This window comes from Solanum verrucosum, unplaced genomic scaffold (genome assembly GCF_900185275.1).
Source record: "Solanum verrucosum unplaced genomic scaffold, falcon-dt-bn FXZP01000184.1, whole genome shotgun sequence".
In the NCBI taxonomy this organism is placed as follows: Eukaryota; Viridiplantae; Streptophyta; class Magnoliopsida; order Solanales; family Solanaceae; genus Solanum; species Solanum verrucosum.
In genome coordinates this window covers 556,666-580,666 of record NW_026020302.1, presented here as the reverse complement: position 1 = coordinate 580,666, position 24,001 = coordinate 556,666, and the positions used below count along the sequence as shown (strand labels likewise).

At 35.2% G+C, this 24,001-nt stretch overlaps 4 protein-coding genes across 4 annotated transcripts; 3 read left to right on the top strand and 1 right to left on the bottom strand.

The window, feature by feature from the left end:
* Nucleotides 1-719: 719 nt before the first annotated feature.
* Nucleotides 720-1,807, bottom strand: LOC125834902 (uncharacterized). Its single transcript, XM_049514050.1, is given in 3 exon segments — nt 720-1,093; nt 1,466-1,597; nt 1,600-1,807. Coding segments are annotated over 3 exon segments (696 nt in total). The 5' UTR covers nt 1,790-1,807.
* Nucleotides 1,808-3,373: 1,566 nt separating this feature from the next.
* LOC125834903 (oil body-associated protein 1A-like) lies at nt 3,374-5,260 on the top strand. The gene is made up of 3 exons (XM_049514052.1): nt 3,374-3,597; nt 4,043-4,446; nt 5,085-5,260. Exons 1-3 carry the CDS (start codon nt 3,461-3,463, stop codon nt 5,258-5,260), a joined length of 717 nt encoding a protein of 238 aa, XP_049370009.1. The 5' UTR covers nt 3,374-3,460.
* Nucleotides 5,261-13,010: 7,750 nt separating this feature from the next.
* On the top strand, nt 13,011-14,915 carry LOC125834868 (putative late blight resistance protein homolog R1B-12). Its single transcript, XM_049514023.1, has 2 exons — nt 13,011-13,296; nt 13,894-14,915. Exons 1-2 carry the CDS (start codon nt 13,011-13,013, stop codon nt 14,898-14,900), a joined length of 1,293 nt encoding a protein of 430 aa, XP_049369980.1. The 3' UTR covers nt 14,901-14,915.
* Nucleotides 14,916-14,937: 22 nt separating this feature from the next.
* Nucleotides 14,938-23,659, top strand: LOC125834867 (putative late blight resistance protein homolog R1A-3). The gene is made up of 3 exons (XM_049514022.1): nt 14,938-15,205; nt 22,711-23,609; nt 23,651-23,659. Exons 1-3 carry the CDS (start codon nt 14,938-14,940, stop codon nt 23,657-23,659), a joined length of 1,176 nt encoding a protein of 391 aa, XP_049369979.1.
* The last annotated feature ends 342 nt before the right edge of the window (nt 23,660-24,001 follow it).

Below are 24,001 nucleotides of genomic sequence, written 5' to 3'. Positions count from 1 at the left end.
GTGCGAGTTTTTCATCTAAACTATCATCAACTATTTATCAAAACAAACCACAACTATCAGTTGCTCCCGAACGATGATGATATTTCAATAGAAAAGAGATTCAAGGTAAGTGATAGTTCAAATAGAAAACTAGCATACAAATAGTTCAGGTATTAAATTCGAAAAAATGAGATATTTTAAATCATATAAGTATTTTTTATTCTAAACTCTCAAAAAATAAGAGTTACATTTCAAAAGCTTGTTATTAATTTATCATATAGTTTTAATTGGCCAATAAGAAAAGTTTCCTCTGATTGGTCACTAAAAGTCTACCAAAAGCTAAAAAAAATTGCAGGGAAAAAAGCAAACAAAGGGAATGGAATCAAAGGCCAAACAGGTTCTTAATATATATGGACCAGCTCTTTATTCATTCAGTGGGCAATAAACTGCACAGTTTTGACAATTTATGCCACTTGGGGTACCAACCTGACATATAGTTTATTCATGCTCGATATTTATATATTTTATTACAAGAATCCTAAATTAAAATAAAAATATGCATAAGATCAAGAACTATCGATTGATGTTGGACCAATAATTAATATGAGCTAATTTTTCAGGTTCAATCTGCTTTTTGGGAAATTTTTAATATGAATTTTTACTTGTTCAGATAACTTAAAGTTTCTATCAATTGATTTTATATATATACCTAAAAACAAGATAAAATTCTAGTTGTATCTCTAGTAAGTTGATTTTTTGTATTGATCCAATTCTTGTTGAAGTATTTCAATTTGTTTATCTTTCTCAACAACACTATCCATCAATCTTTTATTTTCTTCTTTCAATTCTTCAAATTGACAAACAATTTCTTCAATTTGTGCTTCAATTGCTTCATCACTTAACTCAAAAGCACTTTCAACAACTCTAACAACTCTCCATAAGCTAACAACAACAAGTAATCCGCCTCCATTTTTTTCCAAATATGCTTCCAAAAATAATGCCACCATAATAACTATGCCATCTAGCAAGTACCCTGGTCTTCGAAAAAATGCGTACCCTAGACCTACAACAAGGCCTACACTCTTCAGAAATAACAATCCCAAGATCCCTATACCTGTTCGGAAAATAGAAAGATGGAATTGATTTAAAGCTTTGAAGCATCAAAAATAATATCTTTAGTAGAAATGTTGTATATGTATTTATAAGGGCCAACAACAAGGAAAATCAAGAAGAAGAAAGAAGAAAAGTAACTAAAATTTAAATACAATTGTAAATTGTGACTATGTTTTAAATATCACAATTTTCAAGTTAGGAAACAACAAAGCTACATATATCTCTATCGTAAAAAACATGAATTAGCTATAAAATTTGTCGCTAAATAGTTTGTAACTAATAAGATTAAAATATAAAGGCTTTCAAACTCATTTTTTTCCTTTTGATACAAGAAAATGTTACTTCATATATATTACAAACTATCTAATATTACCTGCCCAATGGTACCAAACCTCTTCCGTTTCTTGATTTATCGCGTTCCGATTTTGCGGGCAGGATATCAAAGATGAAGAGAGCTCAAAACTTGTGAAAACAAGATCAATTATGAGTAACACAATGGTGAAATTCTAAGAGGTATGGATTCTAAAAACTTTGTTAAATTTGTTCTCCATTGTTGTTTTGTTGGTTGTTGTGAAGGATTCATGATAAAGAAATTCCATCTTTGCTTTTTGTCCCAATTTTTTATGAGATTTTGAATTGATATTTCAACACTTTGAATTTGTGTAGAATTTGATGGTTGAATTTCTTGAGAGTTCATTGATGATTTTTTTTTTTTTTTGGGAATATAATCTCTTTTTTTTAGTTGTTGTGTATTTGATAATCGAAAATTTTCAATTTAATAATAAGAGTCGTTTGAGAGAGGCACGTGAAATGCAAGGCTTAGATTTTTCATGCAAGCTTTGATTTGGAGTCACGTTATTAGTTTTAGCTACTTCTTAGGGTGTATTTGGTTGAAGAAAAATATTCTTCGTGTTTTGGTACGTAACAAAAAATATTGTCCCAAAAATATTAGTGTATAATTAATTTTGGCGAACACTATGTTGTGGATCGATGGAGGACTGGAGGGTGGGTGGTAAAGTGTTGGGTCGTCAGGGCGTTATGGGGTGGGATAGTTTGTGCTGAAAGGCAGAGAGCAAATCATCAATGTGGAATATTATTCGTGAATCTTGTTTTTTTTTTCTTTGTGCATTGGACTAATATTTTTTTTAGAGAAAGTAGTTTTCAAAAAATTTGAACCAAACATGGAATTGTTTTTTTTCTCCAAGCCAAACACACCCTTGATTTGGTTTCTTCTTTTCAGTTGGAAATGCGTTAAGGATCGTGAAGCTGCCCAAGTTGTTTCATACTTATATGGCTTAATGTTAGAAAAGTTGGTGCCAAAATTAAAAAGAACAATTAAATGTGATGTCATAGGTAGGTTTTGGCATCGTAATACGTAACTGAAAATTCACTTCTTAAAACTATATCATCATTTACAAAATTAAATAACTCTGCACTTAATGATGAGTTCTCACATCGATAGAAAGATCGATGAATACATTTTATTTTTTTTTACCATCCTAACGTCTCATAATTGTTAAGGTTCTGCGATGTGCGCATTTTATCAGGATGATATATTGTGATGGTGTGATGTATTTGTGTTGGTGGCAATGGCAGAGCTACCTTATGCAAAGAGATGTGAATTAACACCCGTTCTCATGTTGAGAATTTCCACATCGATAGCTAGTGATGTGAATATTGGGGTTTGTTACAATCATGTCATCTCGTATTGGGCTTGCTTAGTCAGAATTGGACATTGGAATGTTGATGGGCTTGGCCCAAAAAGATTTTTGGCAACAACAAACCTTACCATCTCAAGAAGATGAAAATTGACATGACAAGTTGTAGGAAAGCAAAGCAACATTTGAGAAAATTACTAAATTTTATCAAATTTGAATTACATTAGGTGTGCAATTTTGCTACTAAAGTGATGGATTAAGATGTATACAGGAGGGGAACCGCTTCCGAATACATCGCAACTTTCCAATCTATGAAGAAAGTAAATATATTATTTAATATAAATTATAAAATTTTAAAATATAAATTATACTCAAAACAAGTAAATTAATAACATATTTGTCTGAACGTCACACATCAGAGCACATTAAAAAAAAAACATTTGTCACACAAGTTAGAGAACAAGTCATGAGTAGGAGTAGAAGGAGTCAGCTTTCAAATTACCCAAACAAAAGACACCTGTACTGCCACATAACCAGTGGTATCGCCACGTGCCGTGCCACGTGTTAGTCTGCATGCTAGTCATATTCCTATCTATAAGCTAGCTGCCTCTTCTTTCTAGGCCAAAAATAAGTTAACAGATCACCACAACAAAATACTTTACTAAAATTTCGAATTCTGAATTTATTTGAGATTTTAGAAAGGAAAAAAAATGGAAGGAATAAATGTATCGACTCATCCAGAGGTTCCAGGTGAACCTACGCAAACAGGAACAGCAATTCTTGAGACTGCAACAGCTACCATTCAAGGATTTGGTCCTATCAATAAAATTCATCAACATCTTTGCGCGTTAAGTTTAACTTATCTCTTATTCTATAATTTATCATTTTTTTTGTTATTATAACTAAATTTACAGCATTGTGTACGCTAGCGGCGGATTTAAAATTTTTAATAATTAGCTAGATCATTTGAAACACGAGAATTCAATAAAATGTGTATTTTACTAAGGTATTTTTATTTTTTATCAGATGTTTCTTGAGAATTGATTCCTGACTATACTAGGGTTATAGATGGAAAATAATTAATATATTTATTTTGGGACGAAGGGAGTAACTTAAGAAAATAGATTATTGAACTTTGTGATGTGTATAGATGTTAAAAGTTACTCATGAACAGAGGGCATAGGCAAAATTAGGAATTTGGGGTTCTAAAACAAAGAGAAACTTTTAACTTTTAATTGATAGCAGGTTCAAATCCACAACTCTAGCGTGAAATTATGTGCTCCTAATTTCAGGTTCCATTTCTATGGACATGACATGACACGACAAGTCGAGGCGCACCACTTCTGTGGGCACCAAAACGAGGAATTCAGGCAATGCCTCATTTACGACAGGCCTGACTCCGATGGTCGTCTAATCGGACTCGAGTACATTGTATCGGAGGAACTGTTCTTGACATTGCCAGACGACGAAAAGAAATTTTGGCATTCTCATTTGTACGAGGTGAAAAGCGGTGTCCTGTTCATGCCCGGTGTTCCAGGCCCGATTCAACGACAAGATCATGAAAAAACCGTGAAAACTTATGGCAAAGTGATACATTTCTGGCAGGTTGATAGAGGTGATACACTTCCTTTGGGAATTCCTCAAGTTATGATGGCGCTTACTAGAGATGGTCAACTCGATCAGAACCTTGCTCAAGGTACACAAAAATCACTTATCATATTATGATTGATACATGTTATTAATTACTTTTGAAGTGATATAATATTAATCTAATTGTATAGAATGTAGGTTGCCAGTATAAAACATTAATTAATACCTACCGTCCCAATATATAGGAGTAGCTCCGTTTGCTAGACACGCAGCTCAAAAAAACTTGTGGTCTGAAACAAGTCTTACACGATTATTTAGTTAGAAAATCATCTAATAGAGTTGTAAATTGTCTAACTAGGAGTAGCATGAAAAAAAATTAAGTTAAATTTTTTCTGAATATAGATAAAAATGACCCTTTCTTAATTAGGAGAACCTCAATAGTTCAGTTGGTTGATTATTTGATCTATCTTATTGGCGAGGATTTGATTTTTCACATTGTAATCGCCTCCCTATTTCCCTTTTCTGTTTTAAACCTCTTTCGGATAGATTTGGAAGGGATATTAGTGTGTGATACATGAGTAGTTTTGAGTCACTTTTTCTTCGGAGAATTTTAGTAGTTTAGTTGGTCGATTATTTGATATATCTTACATGAATTTGGGTGTTAGGATTATGTCTAGTCTTAATAGTACGTTTATTTAACTCGCGCGATAGCATTTTTTACGAGGTTTTTAAAATTTGATGTAGATGTGGAGAAACGTTTTGGTGTGTCATTTGATGAAGAAAGGGAGAAGAGGGCATACATGGAAGGTCCTGCCCATGGGATTCACCCACTTGCTAATGCTGGAGGCAAAGGCATTCGCACTCTCCTTAGAGAAGTTGATTGTAAACCTATCGATTCTGTCCCTAGAGTTTTTGTTTAAGCTCCGACCGCGAAGTCGCGTTCGATTGCTCATATGTTCATCTCGCTTTCATGTTCGATTGCTCATATATTTATTTCGTTTTGGCTAGCGAAGTCGGATATCGTCTAGTGTTTTGTTCAACTTTTATTTTTCACTTTTGTGATATATAGGACTTGTATATATATGTTGGCATGTGTGGATATACTATGTTGATGAATGAATAATTCTCTACGTTTTTGTTTTCCAACACTATATAACTGTATATGGTGGTGTTGCATATATAAATATGGTATATTTTTTTCTTTAAAATGAATCGATTTTTACCACAAGTCAATTTATTAAGAATTTAAGATTATTTTTTTCTTAAATGAATTGAATTTTTACCAAAAATCTGAAGAACTTCCGATAATGAAATTGGATTCTCATAAAAGAGTTTAGATAACTAACCAATTGAAAATTCAATAATTAACCAATGAGGTATTTTCTTTTGGAATGAAATGTGATCCTCATCAATAAAATGATAGTCGATAAAAATTGAGCTACTAAAACTTCTTTCCTTATTGAAATGTACTTATTCTCTTTCAAGGTTGTTTTTTCTTCTAATCTTCTAGAAATCTCACAATTGTCAATGTCTATGTTAGGTTGATAAAATTATTACAAGCTGGACATGTTTAAACTAGAGCTCACATTTGAATATGTAATATGAAGATATGATTCCAAATCAAAGTTTAGATTTGAGATTAATTTCAAATTTCAATTTTTTTTAAAAAAACATGATTTGAAATTTCGACTGAGCTACTAAATTTCCGTAAGGCTTACTTAATTCCATGATTATTAAGTTATAAAATGGGCCTCCTATATTCTTATTTTTCAAACATAGGCCCACAGTGAAAACTTGGGGGGTCAAAAAGTTTGTGGATACAAAATCTTGATGAGGATTATTATTTTCTCCTTTTCCCTTATATGTACTTGCTCTCTCCTCCTTTTTTTCTGTATCATAGAGTATATGTATATATATAATAATAGGGACTTCATAATTCCAGTCTATTAAAAACTCAGAATTATTGGCAGATCCCGTTCAACGTTATTGAGGTGAGTTTGATTAGGGTACTTTGCATATATTAAACGTGTAGAATATTTTCTTTAATATTTTAAATTTCGTATCAAGTCAAACACTATCGTTTAATTTTTTTTTCATTACAAAAACTATGTTTCTCCTCCAATTTGATGTAGGTCAAACTAACCATAATCTTGTGAAAAAATTAAAGTTGATTTTTGGAAATATAATATATTAAAGTTTCTATAAGATATCCTAGAAGTAGAATTTTCTTGTAGATGTTGAGAGAATTAAATATTTATAGTAAGTTATGGAATAGTCTAGATAGTGTTGTATATTTGCAATCAACCAAAATCCAAATCAAAGAGTTTTAATTTCTTTCGGTTCTCTTATCCAAAATACACATTCTCCTTTCTAGCTTCTTTTTCTTAATTGAGTTTTTCAATCTTAATTAATGATCTTAGGCTGGTAGAAAGGCTCTCGATTATATTTTTCTTATGCTATTCTCTACAATTCTCTCATTTTTTACTAGTCACATAATGATTGACCTACTAAAAATGTACTAGTTTAGACTTTAAACTTCTTATCCTATAGTAAAAGATCATTTCCCCGTGGCAGAATTGAAAGACATGAATAGAAGTGTTGCTCATAATTAATGAAACTAATATTCCAAGTGTTTGTTGAACTTGCAGGAATTTTCTATGAAAGATGGCTCGGAACGACATTGAGGATATGTTAGATCAGCTAAGAAGGATCAAGAGTGGAGGTGATCTGAATAGCGTCAAGATTGATCAAATTGTGATACTTGAAGTGGAGATAAGATTTTTCAGAACCTTTATCAAGTGTAATCATGTTGTTTCCCCTGATTCCTTAGTCAAAATCACAAAGATTGCCCAGTTGATTATGGAAAAGGTTCACTCAGTATTTGATGGAATTCCAGACGAATACAAAAATAACCATAATCTTGAAAGGGGAGTGTTAACACTGCTGGAATCCGTTCAAGGCAATACAAATTTAAGGTACAATTATGAGTTGAATGATTCAGATATGTCGGAATATATGGATTGTCTCGACAAGAACCTGATGATGATGTGCCTGCAATGGGGTAGCTTGTCTGACCTTTCTTGGACGAATGAAGAAATCCTTGTGAGAAGTCGATTTACAATGAAACTGAAAATCATTCGAAGGAAAATGGGATTTTTGAGATACATATATGTCTCAGAGATAATTGGTTACATTGATCACGAGAAGTTGGAAGGTTTGCAGGCCCGAATTCAGTTCATGGCTCACAATGTAGGACAGTTCTGTCTTGCTCTTTGGGTTGCAGTTGGTACAGATGATATCTTGAGTAAACCTGATTATCTATTATGTTTGATTGTGTTAGTGGAGCTGGAAATGAAGAATATTTTTCTCGGTGAACTAAAGGCTTCAAACTATGCTAAATCAAGAACTTTCTGTAAAAACCTCAATAAACTGAGAGATAAACTTCCATCTTATACAATCAATGACTTACAGATACAGAGAAAAGGATTACTCCTTCTATGAATGAACTTCTGTACATATATAGAAAATGAAGACTTTCACTAACCAACTCACTGACACATCTAACAGAATCACGTGCATTTAATTTAACTAAAACATTTGCTTATCAGCTGACAGCTGTATCTGGAACTAACTTCTCAACATCCTCCCTCAAGCTAGGAGTGTGGAAGATGTTCTTCATTCCTAGCTTGGTTAGTAGATATGAGTGTTGTGCTTGAGTGAGTCCTTTAGTGAATAAATCTGCAGGCTGTTCTGTTGTCTTCAAATACAAAGGCTGAACCATTCCTAATAGAACCTTTTCTCTAATAAAGTGGCAATCGATGTCTATATGTTTGGTTCGTTCATGAAAAACTGGGTTAGCAGCAATTTGTATTGCAGATTTGCTGTCACTGTATACAGGAACAGGTAACTTCAGTTGTTCCCCTAACTCCTTAAAGAGGCCAACCAACCACACAATTTCTGCAACTGTTGATGCTAAACTTCTGTACTCAGATTCAGCTGAGCTTCGTGAAATAGTGTCCTGTTTTTTAGACTTCCATGAAATCAAGGAACTTCCATATGTAACCATATAACCTGTTATGGACTTCCTATTATTTGGACATGCTGCCCAGTCTGCATCACAATATGCAGTTAACTGATTGCTGGCATTGGCTGTCATGAATATTCCCAATCCTGGGGACTGTTTGACATATTTGACCACCCTTATCGCTGCCTCCATATGGGATGTTTTAGGACTATGCATGAATTGGCTTAGAAGCTGCACTGCAAATGCAATATCTGGTCTTGTTATTGTCAAATAGAGTAGCCTCCCTACCACCCTTTGATACACATTCGGATCATCCAACAACTTGTCACTTCCATCAGCAGTAGGAAAGTGAAGATCAAACTCCTTTGTAGTAAGTTTCTGATTTATCTCAATGGGAGCTCCAACAGGCTTGGAACTAGATAATCCCATGTCTGAAATCAACTCAAGACAGTACTTCCTCTGATGCATAAGGATCCCTGTGTCGTTCCTGGCAAATTCGATTCCTAAAAAATATCTTAAATCCCCTAAATCTTTGATCTTAAAATTATCCTTGAGGATTTTCTTTGTGTCCAAGATCAAGTTGTGGTCATTCCCTGTGATTAACAAATCATCAACATAGATCAAAACCATCACCAAACTTCCTTTCTGACTCTTTGTGAACAAAGAGTGATCATAACTGCTCTGCTGAAAACCAGAATCAACCAGGGTTGTTGTCAGTTTAATGTTCCATTGCCTGCTTGCTTGCTTGAGGCCATAAAGTGACTTGATGAGCTTACACACTACCCCCTTGTCACCTTTATGGACAAAACCCAAAGGTATTTCCATGTACACGTCTTCATTTAAATCTCCTTGAAGGAATGCATTAAAAACATCCATCTGGTGGACAGTCCAGTGATGTGCAGCAACTAATGATATGACTGCTCTAATAGTCCCCATTTTTACAACTGGAGAGAAAGTTTCTTGATAGTCCAGCCCTTCCTTTTGGTTATAGCCCTTGGCTACCAACCTAGCCTTGAACCTATCAACCTCCCCATCAGCTTTATACTTTATCTTGTACACCCATTTGCATCCTATTGCCCTCTTATCCTTAGGCAGTTGAGTGATCTTCCATGTTTGATTTTCTTCCAATGCCTGTATCTCATTCTCCATAGCCTCTACCCATCTAGGATCTAGAATGGCTTCTTGATATGTAGTAGGTTCCCTCTCTTGAGAAAACTTAGTGACAAAGCTTTTATATGTAGGTGAGATGCGCTGGTAGTCCACTACATCTGAAATAGAATAGGAACAACTGCCAGCAGTTGTATTCTTCTTTGTCAAAACATAATCTGTATGCCAAATTGGAGGTTTAGCTGATCTACTTGACCTTCTGGTAACAACTGTAGGAGTTTGCACTGACAATTCAGGGTCCTGAGAAGTAACAGAAGCAGCATTGTCTGATAGTTGAGTATTATTAGGATCCCTGTGAGAATGACCACTAGATGATGCAGATATTGTTGTGTCCTCAGTTACAATAATAGGTGTTGAACTTCTGATGACAACACATGGTGTGAGCTCACTGTCTTCTACATGTGAATATGATATTGAAGGTACATGATCTGCATCTTCTCTAAATCCTAGAGACTGAAATGGAAACTCAGTCTCATGAAAAATTACATCTCTGCTAACAAAAACAACCTTAGATTCAACATCTAATAGTTTATATCCTTTTTGACTGACAGCATAGCCAAGAAATACTGCTTTCTTAGCCTTTGGTGCAAACTTGTCATCTCTTCTCAGGTCTGTGGCAAATGCAAGACAACCTATCACTCTGATGTGAGCCAGAGAAGGTTGCCTTTTGTACAATATCTCATAAGGAGACCTATTCCCCAATACAGATAAAGGAATTCTATTAATGATATAGGTTGCAGCTTCTATACATTCTCCCCAAAACCTATTTGGTAGATGCCCTTGAAACTTTACAGCTCTTGCTGTCTCTAATAAGTGTCTGTGTTTCCTTTCCACAACTCCATTTTGTTGTGGAGTGTGTGGACAAGATCTTTGATGAATAATCCCATGCAACATAAAGAGATCATGACAGTTAGAGTTTAGAAATTCTCCTCCATTATCAGACCTGAAAACCTTAACACACTTCCCAAACTGATTCTTTATCATTGCCAGAAAATGTTTCAGCACAACAATTACATCAGACTTCAAAGCAATTAAGAAAGTCCATGTCCATCTAGATTTGTCATCCACTAAAGTGAGAAAGAACCTCTTTCCACTATGAGTGGTGACCTTATATGGACCCCAAACATCCATATGTACTAAATCAAATATATCAGCAACTATAGTATGACTAACAGGGAACTGACTTCTAGTCTGTCTTGCTTGTGGACAAATGACACACTTATCAATGGTAAAACTATTACAAGTACTAAAGTCTTTTATTCTTCTAAGAACTTTCATGGGAACATGCCCTAGTCTCTTGTGCCATAGTTCTGCACTTGCATCTCCTTTCTTGACTGCAGACATTGTCTTAATCCTATCCTTGTGTGGTCTTGTTTTCGAGTCCATCACATATAATCCTTCCTCTACTCTACCAATCCCCTTTACCTTCCCAGATAAGAGATCCTGAAACACACAGTATGTAGGGAAAAAAGAGACAGAACAGTTTAACTCTTTTGTCAGTTTGTTTACAGACAAAAGATTAAACTTAAATTCTGGTATGCACAATACATCTGTGATTATATCATTATCATTCAGTTGAAAATTTCCAACATGTGAAACAGTAGCAAAGTCTCCTGTAGGCAGCTGCACTTTACCTAGCCTATTCATCATGTTTTCATCTTGCAAGTAAATGTGATTATGTATCATGTGATCTGTAGCCCCAGTATCTATAATCCACTTCAATTGAGAACAAGAATTACCTGCCATATTGACACTCTTTTGAGGATCCATGTTGTTGTTGTCCCTTTTCAGCATATTGAAAATTTGGTTCAATTGTTCTGGTGAAGTGTTGTTCAACAACTGAAATAACTGTTCCTGAGTAACTTGATCTCCCATCTGATGTTCTCCTATAGCTATGTGAGCCTTCTTCTCCTTGTGATCCTGCAAGTCCTGCATCTGTGAGTACATATTACCATCCCCTATAACTGCATTTGCCTTTTTCTTCCCTTTGAAATTTTCTGGATATCCGATGAGTAAGTAACAATTATCCTTCACATGCCCAGTCGTATGACAATGATCACACTTCTTCAGCTTGTTGCAATTTGTCCTAGTGTGTCCCTTCATGTCACAAAAATCGCAATACAGATGGTTCTTCCTAGGAGTTTGTCTAGAATCAAACTGAGGTTGAAAGTTAAACTGAGGTGGCCTGTGATTCCTTGTAGTATACATTGCTAAGGATTCCATCCCTTCATGTATAGATCCAGCGATTCCCTTCTGACTTTCATCTTGTATAACTAAAGCATATGCTTGATTCACATTAGGAAGACTAGGCATCATTAAAATCTGACCTCTTGCCTGTGAATAACTATCACTCAAACCCATCAAAAACTGTAACAATCGCTGATACTGCATCTGTTCAACATAGTCCTTAGCCTTGTGACAATCACAACTAGGAGGAGGAAAAATAGAGTCATACTCATCCCATAGGTTTCTCAATTTTGTATAATAAGAAGAAACAGATGATGTGCCCTGTGTAAGGGTGAAAATACTCCTATGTAATTGATAAATCCTAGATCCATTTATTTTATCAAAACGTTCCTTCAGATCAAGCCATACCTGATGTGCACTGGAGGAATAGAGAATTCCACTCAATAATTCCTTACTCACATTGCAGGTGAGCCAAGAGATCACTATTGCATTGCATCGATCCCATATTTTCTTCAAAGCACCATCAAAATCACAGCGTAGAACAGAGCCATCAATAAAACCCAATTTGTTTCGTCCGAGTAGGGCAATCTCCATAGCTCGACTCCATAACGTATAATTCTCCATGCCTGTTAGTTGAATACCAACAGAGAGAGCTCCTGGCACATCAGAAGAGCTCAGATAGAGTGGATGATTGTGATCAAGTGCCATCAATCCACCATTGACAGACTCTCCTTGAACTCTGTCAACAGATCCTCCCGTCAATACTTCCTCAATTGCCATGTTTGAGCTGTGAAATCTCTCGATCTATCGTCAATTCCAGCTGAGATGAATCCCTAGATTCGTCCTCCTTGCTTTGATACCATGTAAAAACCTCAATAAACTGAGAGATAAACTTCCATCTTATACAATCAATGACTTACAGATACAGAGAAAAGGATTACTCCTTCTATGAATGAACTTCTGTACATATATAGAAAATGAAGACTTTCACTAACCAACTCACTGACACATCTAACAGAATCACGTGCATTTAATTTAACTAAAACATTTGCTTATCAGCTGACAGCTGTATCTGGAACTAACTTCTCAACACTTTCAAGGACAAGAAATTACCAAAAGGATTTTCACATCATCTCCACAGTCTGCTGGTGTATCTCAGAAACAAAAAGATCGAGAACTTCCCTAATAATATCTCTTCTCGAAATATTGATGTGGCAATATAGTTCTTGTTGGTTTTCCTTAATGATGGCGGGTCAAATCATGTTATTAATGGTAACTGGTTGAATGAGGTTATGGAAAATGTTGGAGCTATAGCTGGTGATGTTCTATATGTAATTCAAAAGCTTCTTCCTAGATCTATAAACAAAAATGACTCTAGCAACATAAATGTTTGTTCGATACAGATATTGGAGAAAGTTGAAGATCTGAAGGCACAAGTGGAGAAGTACTACAAATCCTTGAAATTCACTCCGTCTCAGTTCCCCACTGTTGGTGGATTGAGCTTTCTGGATTCTCTTTTAAGAAAATTGCATGATATGTTGAAGTCTGAATCAGGTTTAGTTTTCATGATGAAACATGGTATTGCTATGTGTATTTTGTACAAGAGAACTTTGTAATAAAGGAGGATATGTGGGGAATCTAAAGCAGGATCTACGTGCATCTAATGTGTATTTTAGTATCTACGTGCATCTAATGTGCATCTAATATGTATTTTAGTATCTACGTGCATCTAATGTGTATTTTAGTATCTACGTGCATCTAATGTGCAAACAATCTCTTCAATACAGGATATGTGGGGAAATCTAAAGCAGCTGTGAGTCAAGCACGTGTGTAACAACAAAATGGTATCCTTTTAGTTTAGAGCGCAAGAGCTATATATCATCTCTTACATCCATTTTAGAGAAGGAGCTGTCATCTTTATCATCCATTTTCCGAGATTGCAAAGGTCAATAGTGAACATAAAATTCTTAAAGATCTTCAGAGGCGTACTATCAATTTGGCATAGGTATATTCCTATCCATGTTAGTTAATCGTTCCCCTTTCCCTATAAGTTCGATGATTAAGAATGAAAATAATACTTACGAAAACCTATGAAAATAACTTATTGCCTCACATCAGGGGTCTTCCAGAGAGAGATATATGTATTAACCTTTTCTTGGTGATCCATTTTTATAGATATCACAAAGGTGCACCATGAACATAAAATTCTGAAAGATCTTCAGAGACGTACCATCAATTTGGCATATGAAGCTGAGGTTGCTATTGACTCTATTCTTTCTCAGTATGATGTCTTTTGGCATAATTTTTGCTCACTTCCTACTATCATAAAAGAGATCAAGAAAATTAATGTGGAGGTGACTGAGATGTGTGAAGTTGCTCTTAAGCCTTTCTATGTGGTAGCACCATCTAAGCATCTACCAACTCATCATAGTAATCCTGTGAACAATGAGGAGATAGTGGGTTTTGGGAATGACATAGAAAAAATGATTCAGTATCTGATTAGAGGAACAAGTGAGCAAGATGTCATACCTATTGTTGGGATGGGGGGACAAGGTAAAACAACTTGTGCCAGAAAGGTGTACAATAATGACATCATTGTTTCTCAGTTCGATGTTCAAGCATGGTGCATCATTTCCCAAACATATAATCGGAGAGAGCTATTACAAGATATTCTTGGTCAAGTTACCGATTCCGAGGACAAGGGAGATAAGGACGATGTTCTTGCCGACATGTTGAGGAAAAGACTAATGGGAAAGAGATATCTCATTGTCTTGGATGATATGTGGGATTGTATGGCATGGGATGACTTAAGGCTTTTTTTTCCAGATGTTAGAAATAGAAGCAGAATAGTAGTAACAACCCGACTTAAGAAAGTGGGTGAGCAAGTCAAGTACCATACTGATCCTTATTCTCTTCCATTCCTCACAACAGAAGAGAGTTGCCAATTGTTGCAGAAAAAAGTGTTTCAAAAGGAAGATTGTCCGCCTGAACTGCAAGATGTGAGTCAAGCAGTTGCAGAAAAATGCAAAGGATTGCCTCTAGTGGTTATCTTGGTAGCTGGAATAATCAAGAAAAGGAAAATGGAAGAATCTTGGTGGAATGAGGTGAAAGATGCTTTATATGACTATCTTGATCGTGGATCTAAAGAATATAGTCGGGGCGACTATGCAGTTGAGTTTTGATAACTTACCCGATTGTTTAAAGCCTTGTCTTCTTTATATGGGGATGTTTCCAGAGGACGCAATAATTCCAGTGTATAAATTGGCAAGTTTATGGACCGCGGAAGGATTCGTGCTAGATATTGAATCTGCTGAAGATTACTTGATGGATCTCATCCACAGTAATGTGGTAATGGTTTTAAAGAGAGAATATAACGAAAAAGTCAAATACTGCCAGGTTCATGATGTAGTGCTTCACTTTTGCTTGGAGAAGAGTAGAAAAGAAAATTTTATGCTGGCAGTGAAGGGGCATGGTTGCCAGTTTCAATCTCTGGATTGGAAGGGAAGTCGAGTGAGCTTCAGTTTCAGTAAAGAGCATTCCAAGTTAGCATCTCTGGTCTCCATAACACGAAAGCATTTCCACCAACACTTGAGGTCACTGATAACGACCAATCGAGGAAAATCTATTGATGTGATTCCCTTCTGTCAGATTAGTAAATTGCGACTTCTTAAGGTCTTGGATTTGAGTTCTTATAGTGTGGATTTTTTATCTTCTGTTACATTCAAACCACTAAATCTCCTGAAGTACCTCGCAGTTTGGGCAAAGAAATTCTACTTTCATCGAGAATCTCATCTTCCCCATATAGAAACTTTAATTGTGAAGAATAATCTTAATACAGTACTGTTACCAGTGTCTTTTTGGGAAATGGAAAAATTAAGGTATCTTGAGATTGTTGAAGCTGAATTTGATAAGCAGGGGATCGATGAAGGATCTTCTAAACTGGAAAACCTGAGGATATTAAGGAATGTTAGAATTTCAATTGATGAAGCGGATAGGCTGGATGTGTTATTACAAAGGTGTCCTAATCTTCAACAACTTCACATCGACTTTGAGGATAGTTATTCTGCAGATTTGTTTGGGGATGATTATGCGGAGTCTTTTTGTCTCACATTGGAGAATCTTACCCATCTTCAAATACTTCGCCTTTCCATTGGGAGTCCCATAGTTTTATCCAGCTGGTTACAGTTGCCTTCAAATTAGAAGAAGTTGGTACTATTTGAGACTGTAAGTGTGATTTCCTTCATTGCGGAACTACCAAACCTGGAGTATCTCCACATAGAACAGGCTTATTTTATAGAAAATGAACCTTGTTTGTCTCAATTTGAAGAGTGGTGCCATGAAGATATCACATTCCATAAACTTAAGTTCTTGAAACTGGTGAAATTAGTTATCTCAAGGTGGGATGCCTCGGAGGAATCCTTTCCGCTGCTTGAAACACTTGTTATTAAAAATTGTCGCGACCTAGAGGAGATACCCCTTAGCTTTGCATATATTCCAACACTGAAACAGATTAAGTTGATTCGGTGTAGAAACGAATCTCCGGAGGCTTCAGCTGAGAGAATTAAGGAAGAAGCTGAAACGATTGAAGGATGTGACCGTATTGACCTAATTATCAAAGTAAGTAGAAACAAACTCTTATGTGCTGTTTTTGAGTATCTATATGCATCTAATTTGATTTACAATACAGAGTCAGTAGTGAAATCCAAGGCATATGTGAATCAAGCATGTGCCTGTAACCATTGGCAATTGCTTAGACAACCGCAGACAGATCGAGTGGATGGAATTCATTTCTTAGCTAATTAATGTTGCAGACATGCTCATGCTCAGGCTCATGCTCAAGTCTATTGTAAGGCTACTGCCGAAACGCCCATATATCCTCTTATATTGTAACACTAGTACCGATTGCTAAGTTTGTTTTGATTGATCAACTCTTTCAATGTATGATATGATTGAAGACCAGTATTTATCAGATAGTCTTTCACTGTTATTTCTTGTTGCCTTCGATAAACATCAATCCATTGTTTATTTTTTGCTTTTGTAATTTGGTGGTTGTTAAATTCTATAATCCCTTCATCTTTAACCTTAATTGCAGCACCTGCAAAATTCAATAAGAAAAATATGAAGTATCCCTCTATATTGTTACTACATTAACATATACGCGACCTAACAACCTGTCAAAGCATCGAGGAAGTGGAAGATTTCCTAGTTTCAGCTAGCAAATATCACAAGCTGGATCAACCTTTTCTTTTTAACTCCTTCGGATAATGTTAGGGGATAAAGGGGTCCCTAACAAAGGTGACTTCGTACCCAAGGGGGATTCAAATCCGAGACCTCTGGTTAAGGATGAATGAGTAATTATCACTCCACCATAACCCTCGTTGATAACCAATTACTCCATTTACAAGGAAGAATTATCACCACTCCTTTTTTTATCCTTGCTTGCTTTATGACATTTGACTCGACGACTATTCTTAGTCTAATAGTTCTAACATTATTTGGTCAATAAAGGCATGTGAATTGGGAAGACTAGTCTAATACATGAGTTTCACTCATTTTTAAAGAAAAAAACAAGATTAACCTTACACCTACCACCTAAAGCAACTTGCTAATATAATTCATGTATTGTTAACGGTCATGTTTATGTATTATGCATTTTTTAAATATAAAATTTGTTCCATTAGTTTATATTTTGTAAAAAAAAAAAAAAAGAATCATCATTTAAATTCTACAAAAATGGATTCATGTGTCGACCTGAATAGATTGCTTCTCATTAAATTTGTATATGATTTATGGTTGTCTCTATCGATACAATAACGTAACAACAACATATTAATTTGCTTATTAATTTTTTGGCAAGATCTGAAGCACAGTTCGTTTTCTTATCTTCTTTTGAACTTAGTTATTGAAGTTCATCCACCTACCTCTTTTAGAAGTTGAAATTCATACAGAATGAAGCTAATAAATTTGTTCTTACCATTCATCGTTCGTTTGGACTCTGCAACAGATGAACTGAAGATATAGTAATATAGTATGACATTCGAGTCCTCCCTGAATTCACAGTCGTCTTTGTTAGGGAGTGTTTCACCCCTCAATGTGGGACTTTATTACATCATTAATTCAAGGAAGAATTATCACCACTCCTTTTTTTATCCTTGTTTGGTTTATGACATTTGACTCGACGACTATTCTTAGTCTAATAGCTCTAACATTATTTGGTCAATAAAGGCGTGTGAATTGTGAAGACTAGTCTAATACATGAGTTCCAATCATTTTTAAAGAAAAATACAAGATTAACCTTACACCTACCACCTAAAGCAACTTGCTAATATAATTCATGTATTGTTAACTGTCATATTTATGTATTATGCATTTTTTAAATATAAAATTTGATCAATTAGTTTATATTTTGTAAAAAAAAAATGAATCGTCATTTAAATTCTAAAAAAATAGATTCATGTGTCGACGTGAATAGATTGCTTCTCATTAAATTTGTATATGATTTTTATTGGTTTCGAACCATATGGTTGTCTCTATCGATACAACAACGTAACAACAACATATTAATTTTTTGGCAAGATCTGAAGCACGTTTCGTTTTCTTATCTTCTTTTGGAAGTTCATCCACCTACCTCTTTTAGAAGTTGAAATTCATACAGCATGAAGCTAATAAATTTGTTCTTGCCAATTGCCATTCATCGATCGTTTGGACTCTGCAACATATGAACTTGAGATATAGTAATATAGTATGACATTCGAGTCCTCTCTGAAGACACAATCGTCTTTGTTAGGGAGCATTTCACTCCCCAATGTGGGACTTTATTACGTCGCGAATCCAAATTGGATCGGGCTCCAATATGGGTACCGGACACTGGGTGGGAAACAAAAATTATATATAGTACGACATGAAATGAATAAATAAGCCCTTAAGAACCAAAAAAATCAATGTTTTGTATTATGATTGGGCCTGTTCTGAGAAGAGACTCCATTCACAAGATATATGGAAGAATTATCACCACTCCTTTTTTTATCCGTGTTTGATTTATGACATATGATTTATCCTTTTTTGAATTATGTTTTTTTTTTAAAAATATAAAAACTTATTCATAAGTTTATATTTTGTAAAAAAAACAAATCATTATTTTCAGTTTTACAAAAATAAACTCATGTTCGATGTGAATAGATTGTCCGTCATATCATGTGAAAGAATTACTAATTACTAATTACTACAATTGTTGACTAGTGGATCCTTATAAGTTTATGTACATTTGAAAGTTAAAAGAAACATAAAGATATGTAATTCATCGATGCGATGCTTTAGATATTATGATATCTTGTTAACGAAGGATGATTTATTCATTCGGTAAGATTGCATAAGAATTGAACTTCAAAGTTTTCACAACTTGTGAATTTTCATATTTATGAGAAAAAATATAACTTCATGTCCGACCCAATACCCAACCATAAAATCCCTTAATTATATGCCAAGCAAGTATCATAGAAGTGCATAGCTTAAGTATGAAACTAACAAATCACATAAATTTTTGGGGGATTTTCCGAAAAGAGTCATCTGGTGTGAAGTATGAAGTATAATAATGTTGGGATAAAATACAGGATTATTTTATCCCGCGTTTGGTTGGAGGCATATTAGGTACGTAGTCCTTGGATTATGTATCCCATCATTTATATCATAGTGATGGAATATATAATTAATTATGATCCCATATACATAATGAAATAACATTTTCCGGGATAATAACTCTCGAAACAACTTGTTCCAACCAAACAACCCCTAAAGAAAAAGACAAATAATATAGGTGTATTATTGAGTCACTTTACAGCTACCACCTAAAGCAACTTGCTACTACAATTCATCTCTTGTTAGGTATAAAAATTATTATTAGAGAGAGAGAAGAACTTTCTTCCTTCTTCCTTCAAACCTTCAAACTTCCATTCATTTTATTTCAATGAATTTTTTTCTTATATCACCTATTGCATAAACTTGGAAATATATCTTTGTTGGAATCCAAATCTGAGAAATTGAAGATACTTGTTAACTAACTGTAAGTCATCTTCTTCATGAATTACTTTTTTCCCATAGATACAGAATTAGAGAGTTGATTTCTCAAATGGTTCACTCAACTATTAGTTAGTATCTCATAAAATTGAAAATGAAAGAAAGACGATTTTCTGAGATAATAATTAGTTAAGTGACATTTGACAATATGAAAATGGTACATAAGATGTATAACTGTTCACAAGCATTAACATAGCTTCAAACACTAGATATTGAAAGACATGAACCTAATTCCATGAGTTGGTGAACCTGCAGGAACTTTTCTACAGAAAATGAATGAAAATGAAATTGAGGAAATGTTAGATCACCTAAGAAGGATCAAAATTGAAGGTAACCTGGATTTCTTCAAGATTCGTCGTATTGGGGATCTTGATATTGTGCTAAGAGTTTTTAGAACCTTTATAAAGTATCATGTTCTTTTACCTGATTGTTTTGTCAAACTCACAATGAATGCCGAATGGACTGTGGAAATGCTTCACCGGGTATTTGATGGGATATCAGATGAATGTAAAACTAACCTTAATTTGGAAAGGCTAGAATCACATTTGTTGGAATTCTTTGAAGGTAACTCCAGTTTAAGTTACAATTATGAGTTGAATGATTTTGATCTGTCGAAATATATGGATTGTCTGGAAAAAATTCTAAATGATGTACTAATGATGTTCCTGGAAAAGGGTAGGTCCTGTTATCCCATAGAAAAACTTGCAATACAGCTATGTATAAAGAAACTGAAAATTGTTCAAAAGAAAATGAGATTTTTGAGATACATATATACCACAGAGATAAATGGTAACATCAACTATGAGAAGCTGGAATGTTTGGAGACTCGAATTCAGTTCATTGCTAACACTGTGGGACAATTTTGTTTGGCCGTATTAGATTATGTTGCTGATATTGAATTTAGTGATAAAAATGATATCTTTAATATACCTCCGTATCTATTATCATTGATTGTGTTTGTGGAGCTGGAAATGAAGAAGATTTTTCATGGTGAACTAAAGGTGTCAAAGTTTACTCAATCAAAAACTTTCAAGGACAAGAAATTACCAAAAGAATTTTCAGATCTTCTCCACAATCTGTTGATGTATCTCAGAAACAAAAAACTCGAGAACTTTCCTAATAATATCTCTGCTCAAAATATTGATGTGGCAATAGAATTCTTGTTGGTTTTCCTTGATGCTGATGTGTCAAATCACGTTATTAATGGTAACTGGTTGAATGAGGTCTTGTTAAAGGTTGGAGCTATAGCGGGTGATGTTCTATATGTAATTCAAAAGCTTGTTCCTAGATCTATAAACAAAGATGACACTAGCAAAATAAGTCTTTGCTCGATACAGATATTGGAGAAGACTAAAGATCTGAAGGCACAAGTTGAGACGTACTACAAATCCTTAAAATTTACTCCATCTCAGTTCCCCACCTTTGGTGGATTGAGCTTTCTGGATTCTCTTTTAAGGAAACTGAATGAGATGTCGAAATCTAAGTCTAGTTTAGATTTCCTGATGAAACCTCTTTTAGGGAATTTGGAGAAAGAGTTATCATCTCTTACATCCATTTTAGAGAAGGAGCTATCATCCATTTTCAGAGATGTCGTGCACCACGAACATAAAATTCCTAAAGATCTTCAGAGACGTACCATCAATTTGGCATATGAGGCTGAGGTTGCCATTGACTCTATTCTTGCTCAGTATAATGCTTTTTTGCATATTTTTTGCTCACTTCCTACAATTTTAAAAGAGATCAAGCAAATTAATGCAGAGGTGACTGAGATGTGGTCAGCAGACATTCCTCTTAATCCTCACTACGTGGCTGCTCCATTTAAACATCTGCCAGCTCGACATAGCAATCTTGTGACTGATGAGGAGGTAGTGGGTTTTGAGAATAAAGCAGAAAAACTAATTGGTTATCTGATTAGAGGTACAAATGAGCTAGATGTCATCCCAATTGTAGGCATGGGGGGACAAGGGAAAACGACAATTGCTAGAAAGTTGTACAATAATGACATCATTGTTTCTCGCTTTGATGTTCGAGCATGGTGCATCATTTCTCAAACATATAGCCGAAGAGAGCTATTACAAGAGATTTTCAGTCAAGTTACGGGCTCCAAGGACAAGGAAGATGAGGTAGGCAAACTTGCTGACAGGTTGAGGAAAAGCCTAATGGGAAAGAGATATCTCATTGTATTGGATGATATGTGGGATTGTATGGCATGGGATGACTTAAGGCTTTCTTTTCCAGATGTTGGAATAAGAAGCAGAATAGTCGTAACAACTCGACTTGAAGAAGTGGGTAAGCAAGTTAAGTACCATACTGATCCTTATTCTCTTCCATTCCTCACAATAGAAGAGAGTTGCCAATTGCTGCAGAAAAGAGTGTTTCAAAAGGAAGATTGCCCGCCTGAACTACAATATGTGAGTCAAGCAGTTGCAGAAAAATGCAAAGGACTCCCCCTAGTGGTTGTCTTGGTAGCTGGAATAATCAAAAAAAGGAAAATGGAAGAATCTTGGTGGAATGAGGTGAAAGATGCTTTATTTGACTATCTTGACAGTGAGTCCGAAGAATATAGTCTGGCAACTATGCAGTTGAGTTTTGATAACTTACCCGATTGTTTAAAGCCTTGTCTTCTTTATATGGGGATGTTTTCGGAGGACGCAAGAATTCCAGCATCTAAATTGATAAGTTTATGGATTGCTGAAGGATTCGTGGAGAACACTGAATCTGGGAGATTAATGGAAGAAGAAGCTGAAGGTTACTTGATGGATCTCATTAGCTGTAACGTGGTAATGCTTTCAAAAAGAAGTTATAATGGTAAAGTCGAATATTGCCAGGTTCACGATGTTGTGCATCACTTTTGCTTGGAGAAGAGTAGAGAAGAAAAGTTTATGCTTGCAGTGAAGGGTCAATATATCCAGTTTCAACCTTTGGATTGGAAGGGAAGTCGAGTGAGCTTCAGTTTCAGTGAAGAGCTTTCCAAGTTTGCATCTCTGGTCTCCAAAACACGGAAGCCTTTCCACCAACACTTGAGGTCATTGATAACGACCAATCAAAGAGATTCTATTGGTGTGATTCCCGTCTGTCAGATTAATGAATTGCGACTTCTTAAAGTCTTGGATTTGAGTTCTTATTATGTGGAGTCTTTGTGGTTAGCTAGATTAAACCCACTTAATCAGCTGAAGTACCTCGCAGTTTGGGCAGGTACTTTCTATTTTGATCCACAATCACATCTGCCCCATATAGAAACTTTAATTGTGACGAGTTGTTTTTATGATGTACTGTTACCAGTGTCTTTTTGGGAAATGGAAAAATTAAGGCATGTTCATTTTGCTGGCGCTGGTTTTGATAAGCAGGGACTTTTTGAAGGATCCTCTAAATTGGAAAATTTGAGGATATTAAAGGAAATTGAGGAATTTCCAATTGATTGGCTGGATGTGTTATCAAGGAGGTGTCCTAATCTTCAACAACTTCAAATCACATTTGAGGATGATGAAGAGCCTTTTTGTCCCAAATTGGAGAGTCTTACCCAGCTTCAAGAACTTCAACTTTCCTTTGTGCATCCCCGCATTCTATCCGGGTTACAGTTGCCTTCAAATTTAAACAAATTGGTACTTAAAGGAATTCATATAGAAAGTGCTATTTCCTTCATTGCGGAACTACCAAGCCTGGAGTATCTCCAATTACTAGATGTGTGTTTTCCTCAATCAGAAGAGTGGTGCCTTGGAGATATCACATTCCATAAACTTAAGTCGTTGAAACTGGTGCAGTTAAATATCTCAAAGTGGGATGCCTCGGAGGAATCATTTCCCTTGCTTGAAACACTTGTTATAAAAAAGTGTGATGACCTTGAGGAGATCCCACTTAGCTTTGCTGATATTCCATCATTGAAACAGATTAAGTTGATTGGGTCTTGGAAAGTATCTATGGAGGCTTCAGCTGTGAGAATTAAGGAAGAAGTCGAAGAGATTGAAGGATGTGACCGTATAGACCTCGTCAAAGAAAGAAGAAGTCGAAGAGATTGAAGGATGTGACCGTATAGACCTCGTCAAAGAAAGAAGAAGTCGAAGAGATTGAAGGATGTGACCGTATAGACCTCGTCAAAGAATACTGAAGTCTATTTTGTTGCTAGCTCATTCTGTTATTGTAACACTAGTAGTGTTTGCTATGTTTGTTTTGATTGATCAACTCTTTTTTATGTATGATATGATTGGAGACA